This window comes from Nerophis lumbriciformis, linkage group LG19 (assembly GCF_033978685.3).
Source record: "Nerophis lumbriciformis linkage group LG19, RoL_Nlum_v2.1, whole genome shotgun sequence".
In the NCBI taxonomy this organism is placed as follows: Eukaryota; Metazoa; Chordata; class Actinopteri; order Syngnathiformes; family Syngnathidae; genus Nerophis; species Nerophis lumbriciformis.
Window position 1 is genome coordinate 42,692,123 of NC_084566.2, and position 17,002 is coordinate 42,709,124.

General features: G+C 37.9%; 1 protein-coding gene across 5 annotated transcripts in view; it reads right to left on the minus strand.

The window, feature by feature from the left end:
* Nucleotides 1-1,320: 1,320 nt before the first annotated feature.
* LOC133618410 (receptor-type tyrosine-protein phosphatase S-like) overlaps nt 1,321-17,002 on the minus strand; it is a 425,684-nt gene continuing 410,002 nt past the window's right edge. For 4 of the 5 annotated variants that reach the window (XM_061978745.2, XM_061978743.2, XM_061978744.2 and 1 more), the window contains one exon: nt 3,862-6,256. In XM_061978745.2, the coding sequence (XP_061834729.1) occupies nt 6,188-6,256 (69 nt within the window). In that variant the 3' untranslated portion in view covers nt 3,862-6,187. Of the gene's footprint in view, nt 2,241-2,788; nt 3,193-3,861; nt 6,257-17,002 lie in introns of those variants that run through there. The other variant, XR_012050994.1, reaches the window with a different exon arrangement.

Consider the following 17,002-nt stretch of genomic DNA (forward strand, 5'->3'; position numbering starts at 1 on the left):
CACATTCTTTTAACTTTCTGTCTGTAAAATTTTATGAGAATTTCATGATTAATATCCGTAAATTAACAGTCTTAATAACAACCTTGCATTTACACTTTATGTAGTGTTGGAGTTGTCCCACTTTTTGCGTGGCCTTAAATGCATCAGTGGCTGATATGACAAAGAGTTGGTCTTGGCCCAGTTTGTACGACACAAAATGACTAGTTTTGCTAAATAGACGTTTTTTTACTCATGTTTTTGTTGTGGTTACGGCCGACAATAAGACAATAAAACGTTTTTTGCTCCGTCGCAATAACAGTGTTGACGATCATTGTTTTATTATGATACTCAAATGATGGCAGTCATTTTCATGACATTATTTTCTAATTTACGATTAAAATAAAATCTCGTTTTTCATGAGCTATGTGCCAGCGTGTCTGGGTGGGGGTCCTACTTTGGGAAGAATGTGTACCCCTTTCAGAGATCTCATTTAATTCCCCTTAAAACCTTCACATGTTGCACAATGAGATGTAAGAATAGGATAGAGTGTACACATTCTTTTAACTTTGTCTGTAAAATTTTATGAGAATTTCATGATTAATATCCGTAAATTAACATTCTTAATAATGACCTGGCATTTACACTTTATGTAGTGTTGGAGTTGTCCCACTTTTTGCGTGGCCCTAAACGCATCCGCGGCTGATATGACAAAGAGTTGGTCTTGGCCCAGTTTGTACGGCACAAAATGACCAGTTTTGCTAAATAGTCGTTTTTTTACTCATGTTTTTATTGTGGTTACGACCGACAATAAGACAATAAAACGATTTTGCTCCGTAAAAGACGTCGCAATAACAGTGTTGACGATCATTGTTTTATTATGATACTCAAATGACAGCAGTCATTTTTATGAGATTATTTACTAATTTACGTGAATTACGATTAAAACAAAATCTTGTTTTTCATGAGCTATGTGCCAGCGTGTCTGGGTGGGGGTCCTACTTTGGGAATAATTTGTACCCCTTTCAGAGATCTCATTTAATTCCCCTTAAAACCTTCGCATGTTGCACAATGAGATGTAAGAATAGGACAGAGTGTACACATTCTTTTAATTTCTGTCTGTAAAATTTTATGAGAATTTCATGATTAATATCCGTAAATTAACATTCTTAATAACGACCTTAAATTTACACTTTATGTAGTGTTGGAGTTGTCCCACTTTTTGCGTGGCCCCTAAACGCATCAGCGGCTGATATGACAAAGAGTTGGTCTTGGCCCAGTTTGTACGGCACAAAATGACTAGTTTTGCTAAATAGTCGTTTTTTTTACTCATGTTTTTGTTGTAGTTACGACCGACAATAAGACAATAAAACGTTTTTGCTCCGTAAAAGACGTCGCAATAACAGTGTTGACGATCATTGTTTTATTATGATACTCAAACGATGGCAGTCATTTTCATGAGATTATTTTCTAATTTACGATTAAAATAAAATCTTGTTTTTCATGAGCTATGTACCAACGTGTCTGGGCGGGGGTCCTACTTTGGGAAGAATGTGTACCCCTTTCAGAGATCTCATTTAATTCCCCTTAAAACCTTCACATTTTGCACAATGATATGTAAGAATAGGATAGAGTGTACACATTCTTTTAACTTTCTGTCTGTAAAATTGTATGAGAATTTCATGATTAATATCCGTAAATTAACATTCTTAATAACGACCTGGCATTTACACTTTATGTAGTGTTGGAGTTGTCCCACTTTTTGCGTGGCCCTAAACGCATCCGTGGCTGATTTGACAAAGAGTTGGTCTTGGCCCAGTTTGTACGGCACAAAATGACCAGTTTTGCAAAATAGTCGTTTTTTTTACTCATGTTTTTGTTGTGGTTACGACCGACAATAAGACAATAAAACGTTTTTGCTCCGTAAAAGACGTCGCAATAACAGTGTTGACGATCATTGTTTTATTATGATACTCAAATGATGGCAGTCATTTTCATGAGATTATTTTCTAATTTACGATTAAAATAAAATCTAGTTTTTCATGAGCTATGTACCAGCGTGTCTGGGTGGGGGTCCTACTTTGGGAAGAATGTGTACCCCTTTCAGATATCTCATTTAATTCCCCTTAAAACATTCGCATGTTGCACAATGAGATGTAAGCATGGGATAGAGTGTATACATTCCTGTAACTTTGTCTGTAAAATATATCTTTTTATGAGAATTTCATGATTAATATCCGTAAATTAACATTCTTAATAACGACCTTGCATTTACACTTTATGTAGTGTTGGAGTTGTCCCACTTTTTGCGTGGCCCTAAACGCATCAGTGGCTGATATGACAAAGAGTTGGTCTTGGCCCAGTTTGTACGACACAAAATGACTAGATTTGCTAAATAGTCGTTTTTTTACTCATGCTTTTGTTGTGGTTACGACCGACAATAAGACAATAAAACGTTTTTGCTCCGTAAAAGACGTCGCAATAACAGTGTTGACGATCATTGTTTTATTATGATACTCAAATGACAGCAGTCATTTTCATGAGATTATTTACTAATTTACGTGAATTACGATTAAAACAAAATCTTGTTTTTCATGAGCTATGTACCAGCGTGTCTGGGTGGGGGTCCTACTTTGGGAAGAATGTGTACCCCTTTTCGAGATCTCATTTAATTCCCCTTAAAACCTTCACATGTTGCACAATGAGATGTAAGCATGGGATAGAGTGTATACATTCCTGTAACTTTGTCTGTAAAATCTTTTTATGAGCATTTCATGATTAATATCCGTAAATTAACATTCTTAATAATGACCTGGCATTTACACTTTATGTAGTGTTGGAGTTGTCCCACTTTTTGTGTGGCCCTAAACGCATCCGTGGCTGATATGACAAAGAGTTGGTCTTGGCCCAGTTTGTATGGCACAAAATGACTAGTTTTGCTAAATAGTCGTTTTTTTACTCATGTTTTTGTTGTGGTTACGACCGACAATAAGACAATAAAACGTTTTTTGCTCCGTCGCAATAACAGTGTTGACGATCATTGTTTTATTATGATACTCAAATGATGGCAGTCATTTTCATGACATTATTTTCTAATTTACGATTAAAATAAAATCTTGTTTTTCATGAGCTATGTACCAGCGTGTCTGGGTGGGGGTCCTACTTTGGGAAGAATGTGTACCCCTTTCAGAGATCTCATTTAATTCCCCTTAAAACCTTCACATGTTGCACAATGAGATGTAAGAATAGGATAGAGTGTACACATCCTTTTAACTTTCTGTCTGTAAAATTTTATGAGAATTTCATGATTAATATCCGTAAATTAACATTCTTAATAACGACCTTGCATTTACACTTTATGTAGTGTTGGAGTTGTCCCACTTTTTGCGTGGCCCTAAACGCATCAGTGGCTGATATGACAAAGAGTTGGTCTTGGCCCAGTTTGTACGGCACAAAATGACTAGTTTTGCTAAATAGTCGTTTTTTTACTCATGTTTTTGTTGTGGTTACGACCGACAATAAGACAATAAAACGTTTTTGCTCCGTAAAAGACGTCGCAATAACAGTGTTGACGATCATTGTTTTATAATGATACTCAAATGACAGCAGTCATTTTCATGAGATTATTTTCTAATTTACGATTAAAATAAAATCTTGTTTTTCATGAGCTATGTACCAGCGTGTCTGGGTGGGGGTCCTACTTTGGGAAGAATGTGTACCCCTTTCAGAGATCTTACTTAATTCCCCTTAAAACCTTCACATGTTGCACAATGAGATGTAAGAATAGGATAGAGTGTACACATTCTTTTAACTTTCTGTCTGTAAAGTTTTATGAGAATTTCATGAATAATATCCGTAAATTAACATTCTTAATAACGACCTTAAATTTACACTTTATGTAGTGTTGGAGTTGTCCCACTTTTTGTGTGGCCCTAAACGCATCCGTGGCTGATATGACAAAGAGTTGGTCTTGGCCCAGTTTGTACGGCACAAAATGACTAGATTTGCTAAATAGTCGTTTTTTTACTCATGTTTTTGTTGTGGTTACGACCGACAATAAGACAATAAAACGTTTTTTGCTCCGTCGCAATAACAGTGTTGACGATCATTGTTTTATTATGATACTCAAATGACGGCAGTCATTTTCATGAGATTATTTTCTAATTTACGATTAAAATAAAATCTTGTTTTTCATGAGCTATGTACCAGCGTGTCTGGGTGGGGGTCCTACTTTGGGAAGAATGTGTACCCCTTTCAGAGATCTCATTTAATTCCCCTTAAAACATTCACATGTTGCACAATGAGATGTAAGAATAGGATAGAGTGTACACATTCTTTTAACTTTCTGTTTGTAAAATTTTATGAGAATTTCATGATTAATATCCGTAAATTAACATTCTTAATAACGACCTGGCATTTTCACTTTATGTAGTGTTGGAGTTGTCCCACTTTTTGGCTGGACCTAAACGCATCCGTGGCTGATATGACAAAGAGTTGGTCTTGGCCCAGTTTGTACGGCACAAAATGACCAGTTTTGCTAAATATTTAGTTTTTTACTCATGTTTTTGTTGTGGTTACGACCGACAATAGGACAATAAAACGTTTTTTGCTCCGTCACAATAACAGTGTTGACGATCATTGTTTTATTATGATACTCAAATGATGGCAGTCATTTTCATGAGATTATTTTCTAATTTACGATTAAAATAAAATCTCGTTTTTCATGAGCTATGTACCAGCGTGTCTGGGTGGGGGTCCTACTTTGGGAAGAATGTGTACCCCTTTTCAGAGATCTCATTTAATTCCCCTTAAAACATTCACATGTTGCACAATGAGATGTAAAAATAGAATAGAGTGTTTTTGTTGTGTTTACGACTGAAAGTAAAACGTTTTAGCTCTGTAAAAGTGATCGATGGAATTGATGTCCGAGAAAGACGTCGCAAACATTGTTTTATCCGTTAGGGCGGCTCGTTGTACAGCTGTCACTCACAGTCGCATTGCAAAATCCTACAGATTAAATAGTTATGTTTATTTTGTTTATAGTTCAGATTGGATTTTATTTCGTAGGCGCGCACCTTAGAGGGAACGTTGAATCTACCTTGTTTTTTTTAACGAGTACTAAGGCCTACTACGCTACTGTATTTGAATGTTGCTCATTACGGTGGTACTCGGAGAGACAATTTTGGTAAAACAGAGTTAAAGAACCACTACCCTCGGAAACAAGTGTCTTGTATTTGGGGTCCAAAGCGCATCAGAGCTTTTCTTCCTGTCACTCACCTTCGGGTTAAAAAAAACAAAAGAAAACTGCTGCACAATCAAGGAAGTAATTAAAAAACAACTATAAATGGGATGGTTGACTTATATTCGGGTCATTACGGTATTGATTAATCGCCACGTGGTGGACTTCAAGTAAGCTGGCTTTGGGAAGGGGCTTTCTTCTTCTTCTTCAAAGGTAAGCGGTGTGACCGTGTGAGCAAAGCGGCGTGTGTTGGAACTCAAACCAGCGTAAGGCGATGACAATAATGACAATAAATCAAACAAAAGGGGAAGTCTTTCGTGAGCAAGCCTGTCAATAAGCCACCATTTGGAGCCCAGGCGGTGGCACCCGGCCTCAAAAAAAAGAAGAGGACGACGAAGGAGCGATTACAAGCCAGTCCAGCAAAGCAAGCGTGGTCAAAAAGCGCCGGAATATTCCGAGTCAATCCATACCATAGTCGATTGGCACCTGTGCATCTTGGGTCTCCTGCGGGGTTTGGGGGTGGTCCTCACGCCGGCCCCCTTTTGGGAGGAGACCTCGCGAAAAATGACACCAATAGGGACGACACCAGACCAGTAGGTACAAAGTCCAGGGTAAAAAGGCCCGTTAAGGGTGCAGCAAATATCCAGGCTCTTTGTGTGGGTTTTTTTTTAGCGTTTCTACACAATTCCTCTTCCTGTATTTCACTGCTTCATATTGGACATAGCGGACCACGACACATGAATATACGCCCGTCACTCACACGTACAGTATGCAAGTTTATACGCCCGTCACTCACGTACAGTATGCATGATTATACGCCCTTCACACTGGAACACTGAGGTAAGATATGATTACACATGGAGGGTCGAGCACGGATTTGTTGTTGTTGTTGTTGTTGTTTCTTTTTTTTGTTGTTTTCTTTTGAAAGTCCTGGTTGGTGTTTGACGTCCTTGGTGCCCGTCATGTCTTGGCTTATGTTGCATAGTGGTCGAAGCTACCCAAATACTCCAGGGCGGCCTGGTAGCAGAACTGGTACTCGTCCTGCAGCCAAGACAAGAATGAGTGTTATGATAGGCGTTAGTTAATTAGTTAGTTAGTTAGGGTTAGGACTAACTAAGACTCTTAGTTAGTGGCTTACCGGTTGCATAATAAGGCCATGCAGAATAAGGCATTAATAAGTACTTAATAATGACTAATTAAGAGCCAATATGTTACTAATTTGCATGTTGATAAGCAACTAATTAATGGTTAATATGATCCCCATAAAAAAGTGTTCCATACTTGCCAACCTTGAGACCTCCAATTTCGGGAGGTGGGGGGTGGGTGCGGGGGGCGTGGTTGGGGGCGTGGTTAAGAGGGGAGGAGTATATTTACAGCTAGAATTCACCAAGTCAAGTATTTCATATATATATATATATATATATATATATATATATATATATATATATATATATATATATATATATATATCCCCGCGATCCCAAAGGGAATAAGCGGTAGAAAATGGATGGATGGATGGATGGATATATATATATATATATAAAAGAAATAATTGACTTTCAGTGAATTCTAGCTATATATATATATATATATTAGAGATGCGCGGATAGGCAATTATTTCATCCGCAACCGCATCAGAAAGTCGTCAACCATCCGCCATCCACCCGATGTAACATTTGATCAGAACCGCACCCGCCCGCACCCGCCTGTTATATATCTACCGTATTTTCCGCACCATAAGCCGCCCTGGGTTATAAGCCGCGCCTTCAATGAACGGCATATTTCAAAACTTTGTCCACCTATAAGCCGCCCCGTGTTATAAGCCGCATCTAACTGCGCTAAAGGAATGTCAAAAAAACAGTCAGATAGGTCAGTCAAACTTTAATAATATATTAAAAACCAGCGTGATGTGGGCGCGCATGGAGTCGTATATCAACATGGACGGAGCTGCGTGAAAAAAGCCACCCGGCCTCTTCGCGTAAACTTAAACTTCCCTTAACCACTCGCTCATCTTTTCTTCATCCATCCATCCCTTCCAGTTAGCTTTTATGATGACGCCGGCTGGAAAGGTCTCTTTTGGCAAGGTCTTCCTTTTGAATATCACCATGGGTGGAAGTTTCTGGCCATTAGCATGGCAAGCTAGAACCACAGTGAAGGATGACTTCTCATTCCCTGTGGTGCGAATATTCACCGTACGTGCTCCCGTTGTATCCACAGTGCGGTTCACAGGAATATCAAAAGTCAGTGGAACCTCGTCCATGTTGATAATGTTCTCTGGCCGGATCTTTTTTTCAGCTATCTTGTTTTTACAATATGCACGGAAAGTAGCCAGCTTTTCTTGAAAGTCTTTAGGCAGTTGCTGTGAAATAGTAGTCCGTGTGCGGATGGAGAGATTGCGTCTTTTCATGAACCGGAAACCTGTCGCTTAGTAGGAGCCATTTTGTGGTCTTTACAGATGTAAACACACAAAGGAAATGAAACGTAATATCCGCGCCCTTCTTCTTCTTCTACGGGGGCGGGTGGTTGCTTACAGTAGAAGAAGAAGCGCTTCCTCTTCTATGGGGGCGGGTGCTTACCTTGGCGGTTGCTTGCGTAGAAGAAGAAGCGCTTCCTCTTCTACGGGGAAAAAAGATGGCGGCTGTTTACCGTAGTTGCGAGACCTAAACTTTATGAAAATGAATCTTAATATTAATCCATATATAAAGCGCACCGGGTTATAAGCCGCACTGTCAGCTTTTGAGTAAATTTGTGGTTTTTAGGTGCGGCTAATAGTGCGGAAAATACGGTAATATAGACGATGCAAGGCATTAGTGAGGTTATAAAGCTTTTGCCTGTTAAAGAAAGGAGACTGATCCAATGCAGCACAGACATTCGCGTGCCACGCTGTCACGACCCAGACGCACACCAGTGCGCAATCATATGGGAGCCGCGCTGAGCGCACCTCCAAGCGCGTCTCGCTGCCAGCGAAGGCCGGGTATGGGCCCGACGCTCTAGCGCCATCCATTTTCAGGGCTAGTTGATTCGGCAGGTGGGTTGTTACACACTCCTTAGCGGGTTCCGACTTCCATGGCCACCGTCCTGCTGTCTATATCAACCAGGGTGAGCCCCACCCCTTTCGTGAGCGCACTGCGCGCGGAGTGACCCCTGTTACGCGCCCCCGGCAACAGGGGTGGCGGGCAGGTAAGCTGCGCGGGCGGAGCGCGCGGAGTGACCCCTGTTACGAGCCCCCGGCCACGGGGGTGGCGGGCAGGTAAGCTGCCCGCAAACCGCGCATCTCTAATATATATATATATATATATATATATATATATATATATATATATATATATGTATGTGTGGAAAAAAATCACAAGACTATATCATCTCTACAGGCCTGTTTCATGAGGGGGGGTTCCCTCAATCATCAGGAGATTTTAATGGGAGCATTCACATACCATGGTTTATATAGGGCACAGAGTGGGTGGGTACAGGCTGGCCTAGGGGCGTGGTGATTGGCTCATGTGTTACCTAGGAGGTGTTTCCGTCTGTGGCGGCATGCTGTTACAATTTCGCTGCGCTTGTTGAGGGATGACAGGTCTGGACGGTAAATAATAAACAGTTTTTCTTTCAAGCATAGGTTGCATCTTTTATTACCACTATTGTAAGGTGTGCTGGATGCAAGAATTTGCCATGTTATTGAATATTCAACATTATTGTCTTTGAGGTCCCAAATGTGTTTGCTGAGTTCTGTGGTATTCCGCAGGTTTTGGTTCCTGAAAGAAGCCTTGTGATTGTTCCATCTGGTTTTGAATTCTCCCTCGGTTAATCCTACATATGTGTCGGATGTGTTCATGTCCTTGCGTATTACCTTAGATTGGTAGACAACTGATGTTTGTAAGCACCCCCCGTTGAGAGGGCAATCAGGTTTCTTTCGACAGTTACAGCCTTTGTTGGTTTTGGAGTCGCTCTGTCCGGGGGCCGACGGCTCATTTGCAATTGTTTTGTTGTGGTTTGAGATGATTTGTCGTATATTGTTCATACAGCTGTAGCTCAATTTAATGTTGTTCTTGTTGAATACTTTTCTTAGGTTGTTGTCTTTGGGAAAGTGTTTGTCAATCAGATTGAGGAATTTGTGTCCAATGTTAGTTGAGACGTTTTTGCTGTATGGGGGGTTGTACCAGATGATGTCGTTTCGTTTTCTGTTCTTTTTTGGCTGGTTTCCTGGCGTGGGTTCATAGGTGAGGGTGAAATTGTATCCGCTTTCATCAAGGGCTTTTTGGTACGGGGGGGTTGCTTGGTCAAATTCAGCTTTGCTAGATGACAGCATCGATAGCCTTTTATTAATTCCGGTAGGTATTCTTTTCGTGGTGGTGGGCGGGTGGTTGCTGTCATATATATATATATATGTATATATATATATATATATATATATATATATATATATATATATATATATATATATATATATACATATACATATATATATACATATATAAATAAAATAAATACTTGAATTTCAGTGTTCATTTATTTACACATATACACACACATAACACTCATCTACTCATTGTTGAGTTAAGGGTTGAATTGTCCATCCTTGTTCAATTCTCTTGTCACTATCTTTCTAACCATGCTGAACACCCTCTCTGATGATGCATTGCTGTGTGGCACGCACAAAAGTGCTTTCATCAAATGCACTAGATGGCAGTATTGTCCTGTTTAAGAGTGTCACAACATTGCTGTTTACGGCAGACGGACTGCTTTACTGTAGACGTTCTTTATATTGTGGGAAAGCGGACTCAGGTCCGCATGGAGCTGGAGGGGGCGTGGCCTCCAGCTCCGCCTGAATTTCGGGAGATTTTCGGGAGAAAATTTGTCCCGGGAGGTTTTCGGGAGAGGCGCTGAATTTCGGGAGTCTCCCGGAAAATCCGGGAGGGTTGGCAAGTATGCCATATATATATATATATATATATATACACATATATATATGCTTGCTTGCTTAAGGTTGTCCATCGTATCCGATGGCTACAATCCATCTCTATGTTTTGTGAGTCCTCGTGTGGCTGAACAGTCCAATCCGTGATCCACATGATCTGCCGCAAACAGAGCAGGCGAAGGCACTGACTGGGGGTGCGGGTGTGGCAATGGCTTCATGCCTTCTTTGGCGCTTCCTGGCTCCTTGACCACCTCGGTCCTCCTCAAGCTTATGAACTCCTCGTTGGAGGAGCTTCCGCCAGGTGGAACGTTAGGCTGCAGTGTCCTCCAGCTGGGTCTGGTTCAGGTCGCATTTCTTCATGACAGTCTTCATAAGATGAAGCTGACCATAAAGCACCTTGCGTGGTAAGCGTTCTTCTGGCATCCTGATAACGTGGCCTAGCCAGCAAAGTTGGCGCTGGGTGACTGTAGCCTCCACACTGGTGCAGTTGGTCTTGCAGAGTATTTCAGTGTGGGGGACTCTGTCCTTCCAGGATATCCCCAGGATGCATTGCGAGCACCTGATCTGGAAGGCCTCCAGCATCCTGAGGTGGCGGCTGTACAGGGTCCACGCTTCACAGCTGTAGAGGAGGGTCGTCATGACCTTGGTATGTAGCTTAAGGTCTTTGTTCTGGAAGACCCTTCCCCTGAGTCTGCCAAAAGATGCTGACGCCTGCTTGATCCGGTTTTGAACCTCCCTGTCGATACCGCAATCGTCAGAGAGAAAGCTGTCAAGGTATTTGAAAGAATCCACTACTGCAAGTGGTTTATTGTCGATGGTGAAGGTTGGTGGATGAGGTGGAGGAGTGGATGCCCACTGGCATATTACCTCGGTTTTTGCCACGTTGACAGAGAGGCCCAGTTTGCCGGCTGAGTGGGTAGCTTGCAGCGCTTCCGGTGTGTGGGCCACAACTGCGCAGTCATCTGCGTATTGGAGTTCGATCTTTTGTGACTGCTTGGAGCCTCCGGATGTTAAACAGGTTCCCGTCAAGTCGGAAGTCGACGGTAAACCCACTGCCCTTCTTGATCCTCTCATGAAGCAGCAGTGTCACACACAGGAGGAAGATATTAAACAAGACTGGAGCAAGGACACATCCCTGGCGTACACCGGTGGACACCTTAAAGGGTTCCGATTCCTGGCCGCCAATATCACACGTGACATCATCCCTTCATGGAATTGCCTTCGGATGTTGACAAACTTCTGTGGGCAGACGAACTTCAGGAGGATATTCCAGAGAAGCTCCGTGTTGACGGTGTCAAAAGCCTTCGACAGATCAATGAAAGCAACGAAGAGGTCCTGGTGCTGCTCCCTACACTTCTCCTGAAGCTGCCGTGTTGTGAACGCCATGTCCACAGTTCTCCTGTTCTTCCTGAAACCACATTGTGACTCCAGAAACAGGTCTTCCGTGTGTAGCATGACTCTAGCCAGGACTTTACCAGCAACAGCCAGAAGTGAAATGCCACGACTGTTGCCACAGAGGGACTCGTCCCCCTTGCCTTTGTAGATGGTGATAATATTGGCATCTCTCCACTGCTGAGGGACAGTTTCATGCTTCCACACGTTGCTGATGACAAGGAAAAGGGCACGGATGGAAAGGTAGCCTTCCTTGCTTGAAGATCTCTGCAGGGATGCTGTCAGGACCAGGGGGTCTTGTTGTCTTTCAGAGACCTTATTGCACTTTTAACCTCTCCAAAGGTTGGTGGAAGGTCAAGATCATGGATGGTTGGGTAGTCAGGTAGTTCCTCCAGAACTGAGGGGTCTGTTGGGACGGGCTGATTTAGCAGAGTGTTCTGCCCATCTTCTGGTCTTTTATGAAGGTTGTACCATCGTTAAGAGTTCAGCGGGGAGACAGCGCAGTTTCTTGGGCCGTAGATGGTTTTCATTGCATCGTAAAAGTTGTGCATATCATTTTTGTTGGCATGAGATTGTATTTAAGCTGCCTTTGATATCCACCACTCATTCTTCAGGGCACACAATTTTGAATATGCTCGATGTCTTCCAGGTTTTCGGCCAGAGAGAGACGGAGATTGTCCCGAACCATAGGATCTGGGTACAGTCAAGCCTCTTCTTCCCTGACTTTTGAAGACGGATAGCAGGGAGTACTTGCAACCGGAGCCTGGTTATGATGAGCCGGTGGTCGGTCCAACACTCAGCTCCTCTCATTGCACGAGTTAGGGATACGTCTTTTATGTCCGAGCGTCTCACAATGGTGTAATCAATCAGGTGCCAATGTTTGGAGCGTGGGTGCATCCAGGATGTTTTGTGCTTATATTTTAGTTGGAAGATGGTGATTGTGATGGTCAAGTCATGCTCAGCACAGAGGCTTAGCAGCCGTTAGCATTGGCTTGTCCAAAGCCATGCCTGCCAATAACACCATGCCACACCTTGTTGTCCTTCCCCACTCTGGCGTTGAAATCGCCCAACAAGTAGATCTTGTCCTCCTTGGGTGTGCGACGGAGAGCCTCATCTAATGCCCGGTAGAAGCGGTCTTCAACATCTTCCTTTGATGGGAGCGTCGGTGCATAGGCACTAAGAAGTGTGGCATATCTTTTCTTAGCCAGAGGGATCCTGAGTGACATGAGCCTTTCACTTATGCCAACCGGTGCTTCTGGGAGTTTTGGTAGAAGGCTGTTTTTGCCCAGGACAAATATATATATATATATATATATATATATATATATATATATATATTTATATATATATATATATATATATATATATATACATACACATAGGTATACATATATACACAGCCCGCCACCCACCCTAATTGTTTTAACCCAATGCGGCCCCCGGGTCAAAAAGTGTGGGGACCCCCTTCATATTAGTACATTGTTTACCTTAATATTATTACATTGTTTAACTTCATAATAGTACATTGTTTACCTTCATATTAGTACATTGTTTACCTTCATATTAGTACATTGTTTACCTTCATATTAGGACATTGTTTAACTTCATATTAGTACATTGTTTAAATTCATATTAGTACATTGTTTAAATTCATATTAGTGCATTGTTTACCTTCATATTAGTACTTTGTGTAACTTCATGATAGTACATTGTTTAAATTCATATTAGTACATTGTTTACCTTCATATTAGTACTTTGTTTAACTTCATATTAGTACATTGTTTACCTTAATATTAGTACATTGTTTACCTTCACATTAGTACATTGTTTAAATTCATATTAGTACATTGTTTACCTTCATAATAGTACATTGTTTAACTTCATATTAGTACATTGTTTACCTTCATATTAGTACATTGTTTACCTTCATATTAGTACATTGTTTAACTTCATATTAATACATTGTTTACCTTCATATTAGTACATTGTTTACCTTCATATTAGTACATTGTTTACCTTCATATTAGTACATTGTTTACCTTCATATTAGTACATTGTTTAAATTCATATTAGTACATTGTTTACCTTCATATTAGTACATTGTTTAACTACATATTAGTACATTGTTTACCTTCATATTAGTACATTGTTTAAATTCATATTAGTACATTGTTTACCTTCATATTAGTACATTGTTTACCTTCATATTAGTACATTGTTTAAATTCAAATTAGTACATTGTTTACCTTCATATTAGTACATTGTTTAACTACATATTAGTACATTGTTTACCTTCATATTAGTACATTGTTTAAATTCATATTAGTACATTGTTTACCTTCATAATAGTACATTGTTTAACTTCATATTAGTACATTGTTTACCTTCATATTAGTACATTGTTTACCTTCATATTAGTACATTGTTTAACTTCATATTAATACATTGTTTACCTTCATATTAGTACATTGTTTACCTTCATATTAGTACATTGTTTACCTTCATATTAGTACATTGTTTAAATTCATATTAGTACATTGTTTACCTTCATATTAGTACATTGTTTAACTACATATTAGTACATTGTTTACCTTCATATTAGTACATTGTTTAAATTCATATTAGTACATTGTTTACCTTCATATTAGTACATTGTTTACCTTCATATTAGTACATTATTTAAATTCAAATTAGTACATTGTTTACCTTCATATTAGTACATTGTTTAACTACATATTAGTACATTGTTTACCTTCATATTAGTACATTGTTTAACTACATATTAGTACATTGTTTACCTTCATATTAGTACATTGTTTAAATTCATATTAGTACATTGTTTACCTTCATAATAGTACATTGTTTAACTTCATATTAGTACATTGTTTACCTTCATATTAGTACATTGTTTACCTTCATATTAGTACATTGTTTAACTTCATATTAATACATTGTTTACCTTCATATTAGTACATTGTTTACCTTCATATTAGTACATTGTTTACCTTCATATTAGTACATTGTTTAAATTCATATTAGTACATTGTTTACCTTCATATTAGTACATTGTTTAACTACATATTAGTACATTGTTTACCTTCATATTAGTACATTGTTTAAATTCATATTAGTACATTGTTTACCTTCGTATTAGTACATTATTTAAATTCAAATTAGTACATTGTTTACCTTCGTATTAGTACATTATTTAAATTCAAATTAGTACATTGTTTACCTTCATATTAGTACATTGTTTAACTACATATTAGTACATTGTTTACCTTCATATTAGTACATTGTTTACCTTCATATTAGTACATTGTTTAACTTCATATTAGTACATTGTTTACCTTCATATTACTGCATTGTTTAACTTCATATTAGTACATTGTTTACCTTCATATTAGTACATTGTTTACCTTCATATTTGTACATTGTTTACCTTCATATTAGTACATTGTTTACCTTCATATTAGGACATTGTTTAAATTCATATTAGTACATTGTTTAACTTCATATTAGTACATTGTTTAACTTCATATTAGTACATTGTTTACATTCATATTTGTACATTGTTTACCTTCATATTTGTACATTGTATACCTTCATATTAGTACTTTGTTTACCTTCATATTAGTACATTGTTTACCTTCATATTAGTACATTGTTTACCTTCATATTAGTACTTTGTTTACCTTCATATTAGTACTTTGTTTACCTTCATATTAGTACATTGTTACCTTCATATTAGTACATTGTTTACCTTCATATTAGTACTTTGTTTACCTTCATATTAGTACATTGTTTACCTTCATATTAGTACATTGTTTACCTTCATATTAGTACATTGTTTACCTTCATATTAGTACATTGTTTACCTTCATATTCGTACTTTGTTTAACTTCATATTAGTACATTGTTTACCTTCATATTAGTACATTGTTTACCTTCATATTAGTACATTGTTTAAATTCATATTATTTCATTGTTTACCTTCATATTAGTACATTGTTTACCTTCATATTAGTACATTGTTTACCTTCATATTAGTACATTTTTTACCTTCATATTAGTACATTGTTTAAATTCATATTATTACATTGTTTACCTTCATATTAGTACATTGTTTACCTTCATATTAGTACATTGTTTAAATTCATATTAGTACATTGTTTACCTTCATATTAGTACATTGTTTAACTTCATATTAGTACATTGTTTAAATTAATATTAGTACATTGTTTAAATTCATATTATTACATTGTTTACCTTCATATTAGTACATTGTTTACCTTCATATTAGTACATTCTTTACCTTCATATTAGTACATTGTATACCTTCATATTAGTACATTGTTTACCTTCATATTAGTACATTGTTTAACTTCATATTAGTACATTGTTTACCTTCATATTAGGACATTGTTTAACTTCGTATTAGTACATTGTTTACCTTCATATTAGTACATTGTTTACCTTCATATTAGTACATTGTTTAACTTCATATTAGTACATTGTTTACCTTCATATTAGTACATTGTTTAACTTCATATTAGTACATTGTTTACCTTCATATTAGTACATTGTTTACTTTCATATTAGTACTTTGTTTACCTTCATATTAGTACATTGTTTAAATTCATATTAGTACATTGTTTACCTTCATATTAGTACATTGTTTACCTTCATATTAGTACATTGTTTACCTTCATATTAGTACATTGTTTAAATTCATTGAAAGGGATTCATAGGGCCCCGTTCCTGGGTGGATCTCGCGTAAGAGGAAGGTGGGGGGAATTAATAATTTTGCAATGCAGTCCGCTAGAAACGACAGAAAGCGCCACTCTATATAGCAACTGATGCTGTGGTCAAAGTTGGAATTGCATCAAAACACATTTAAGATATTCAACACTCTACTGCCATCTGGCAGCTTAAACGAGAACTGCAATTTTTTTTTAATTTTTAAAAAAAATTTTTTGCCCATTGTTCACAATCATTATGAGAGACAAGACGACAGATGTATTTAAAAAAAAAAAAAAAAGCATTCTAAATATTAACTAAACGTAAATAAACGTCTGCTTACCCATAAAATCCAATAAATAACCATTTAAAAAGTGCCAACAATACTCTATTTACATTTGGTGACTTGAATATTAACAAGTATTAGTGATATTGTTATTATAAATATTAACAAGTATTAGTGATATTGTTATTATAAATATTAACAAGTATTAGTGATATTGTTATTATAAATATTAACAAGTATTAGTGATATTGTTATTATAAATATTAACAAGTATTAGTGATAGTGTTATTATAAATATTAACAAGTATTAGTGATAGTGTTATTATAAATATTAACAAGCATTAGTGATATTGTTATTATAAATATTAACAGGTATTAGTGATATTGTTATTATAAATATTAACAAGTATTAGTGATTTTGTTATTATAAATATTAACAAGTATTAGTGATATT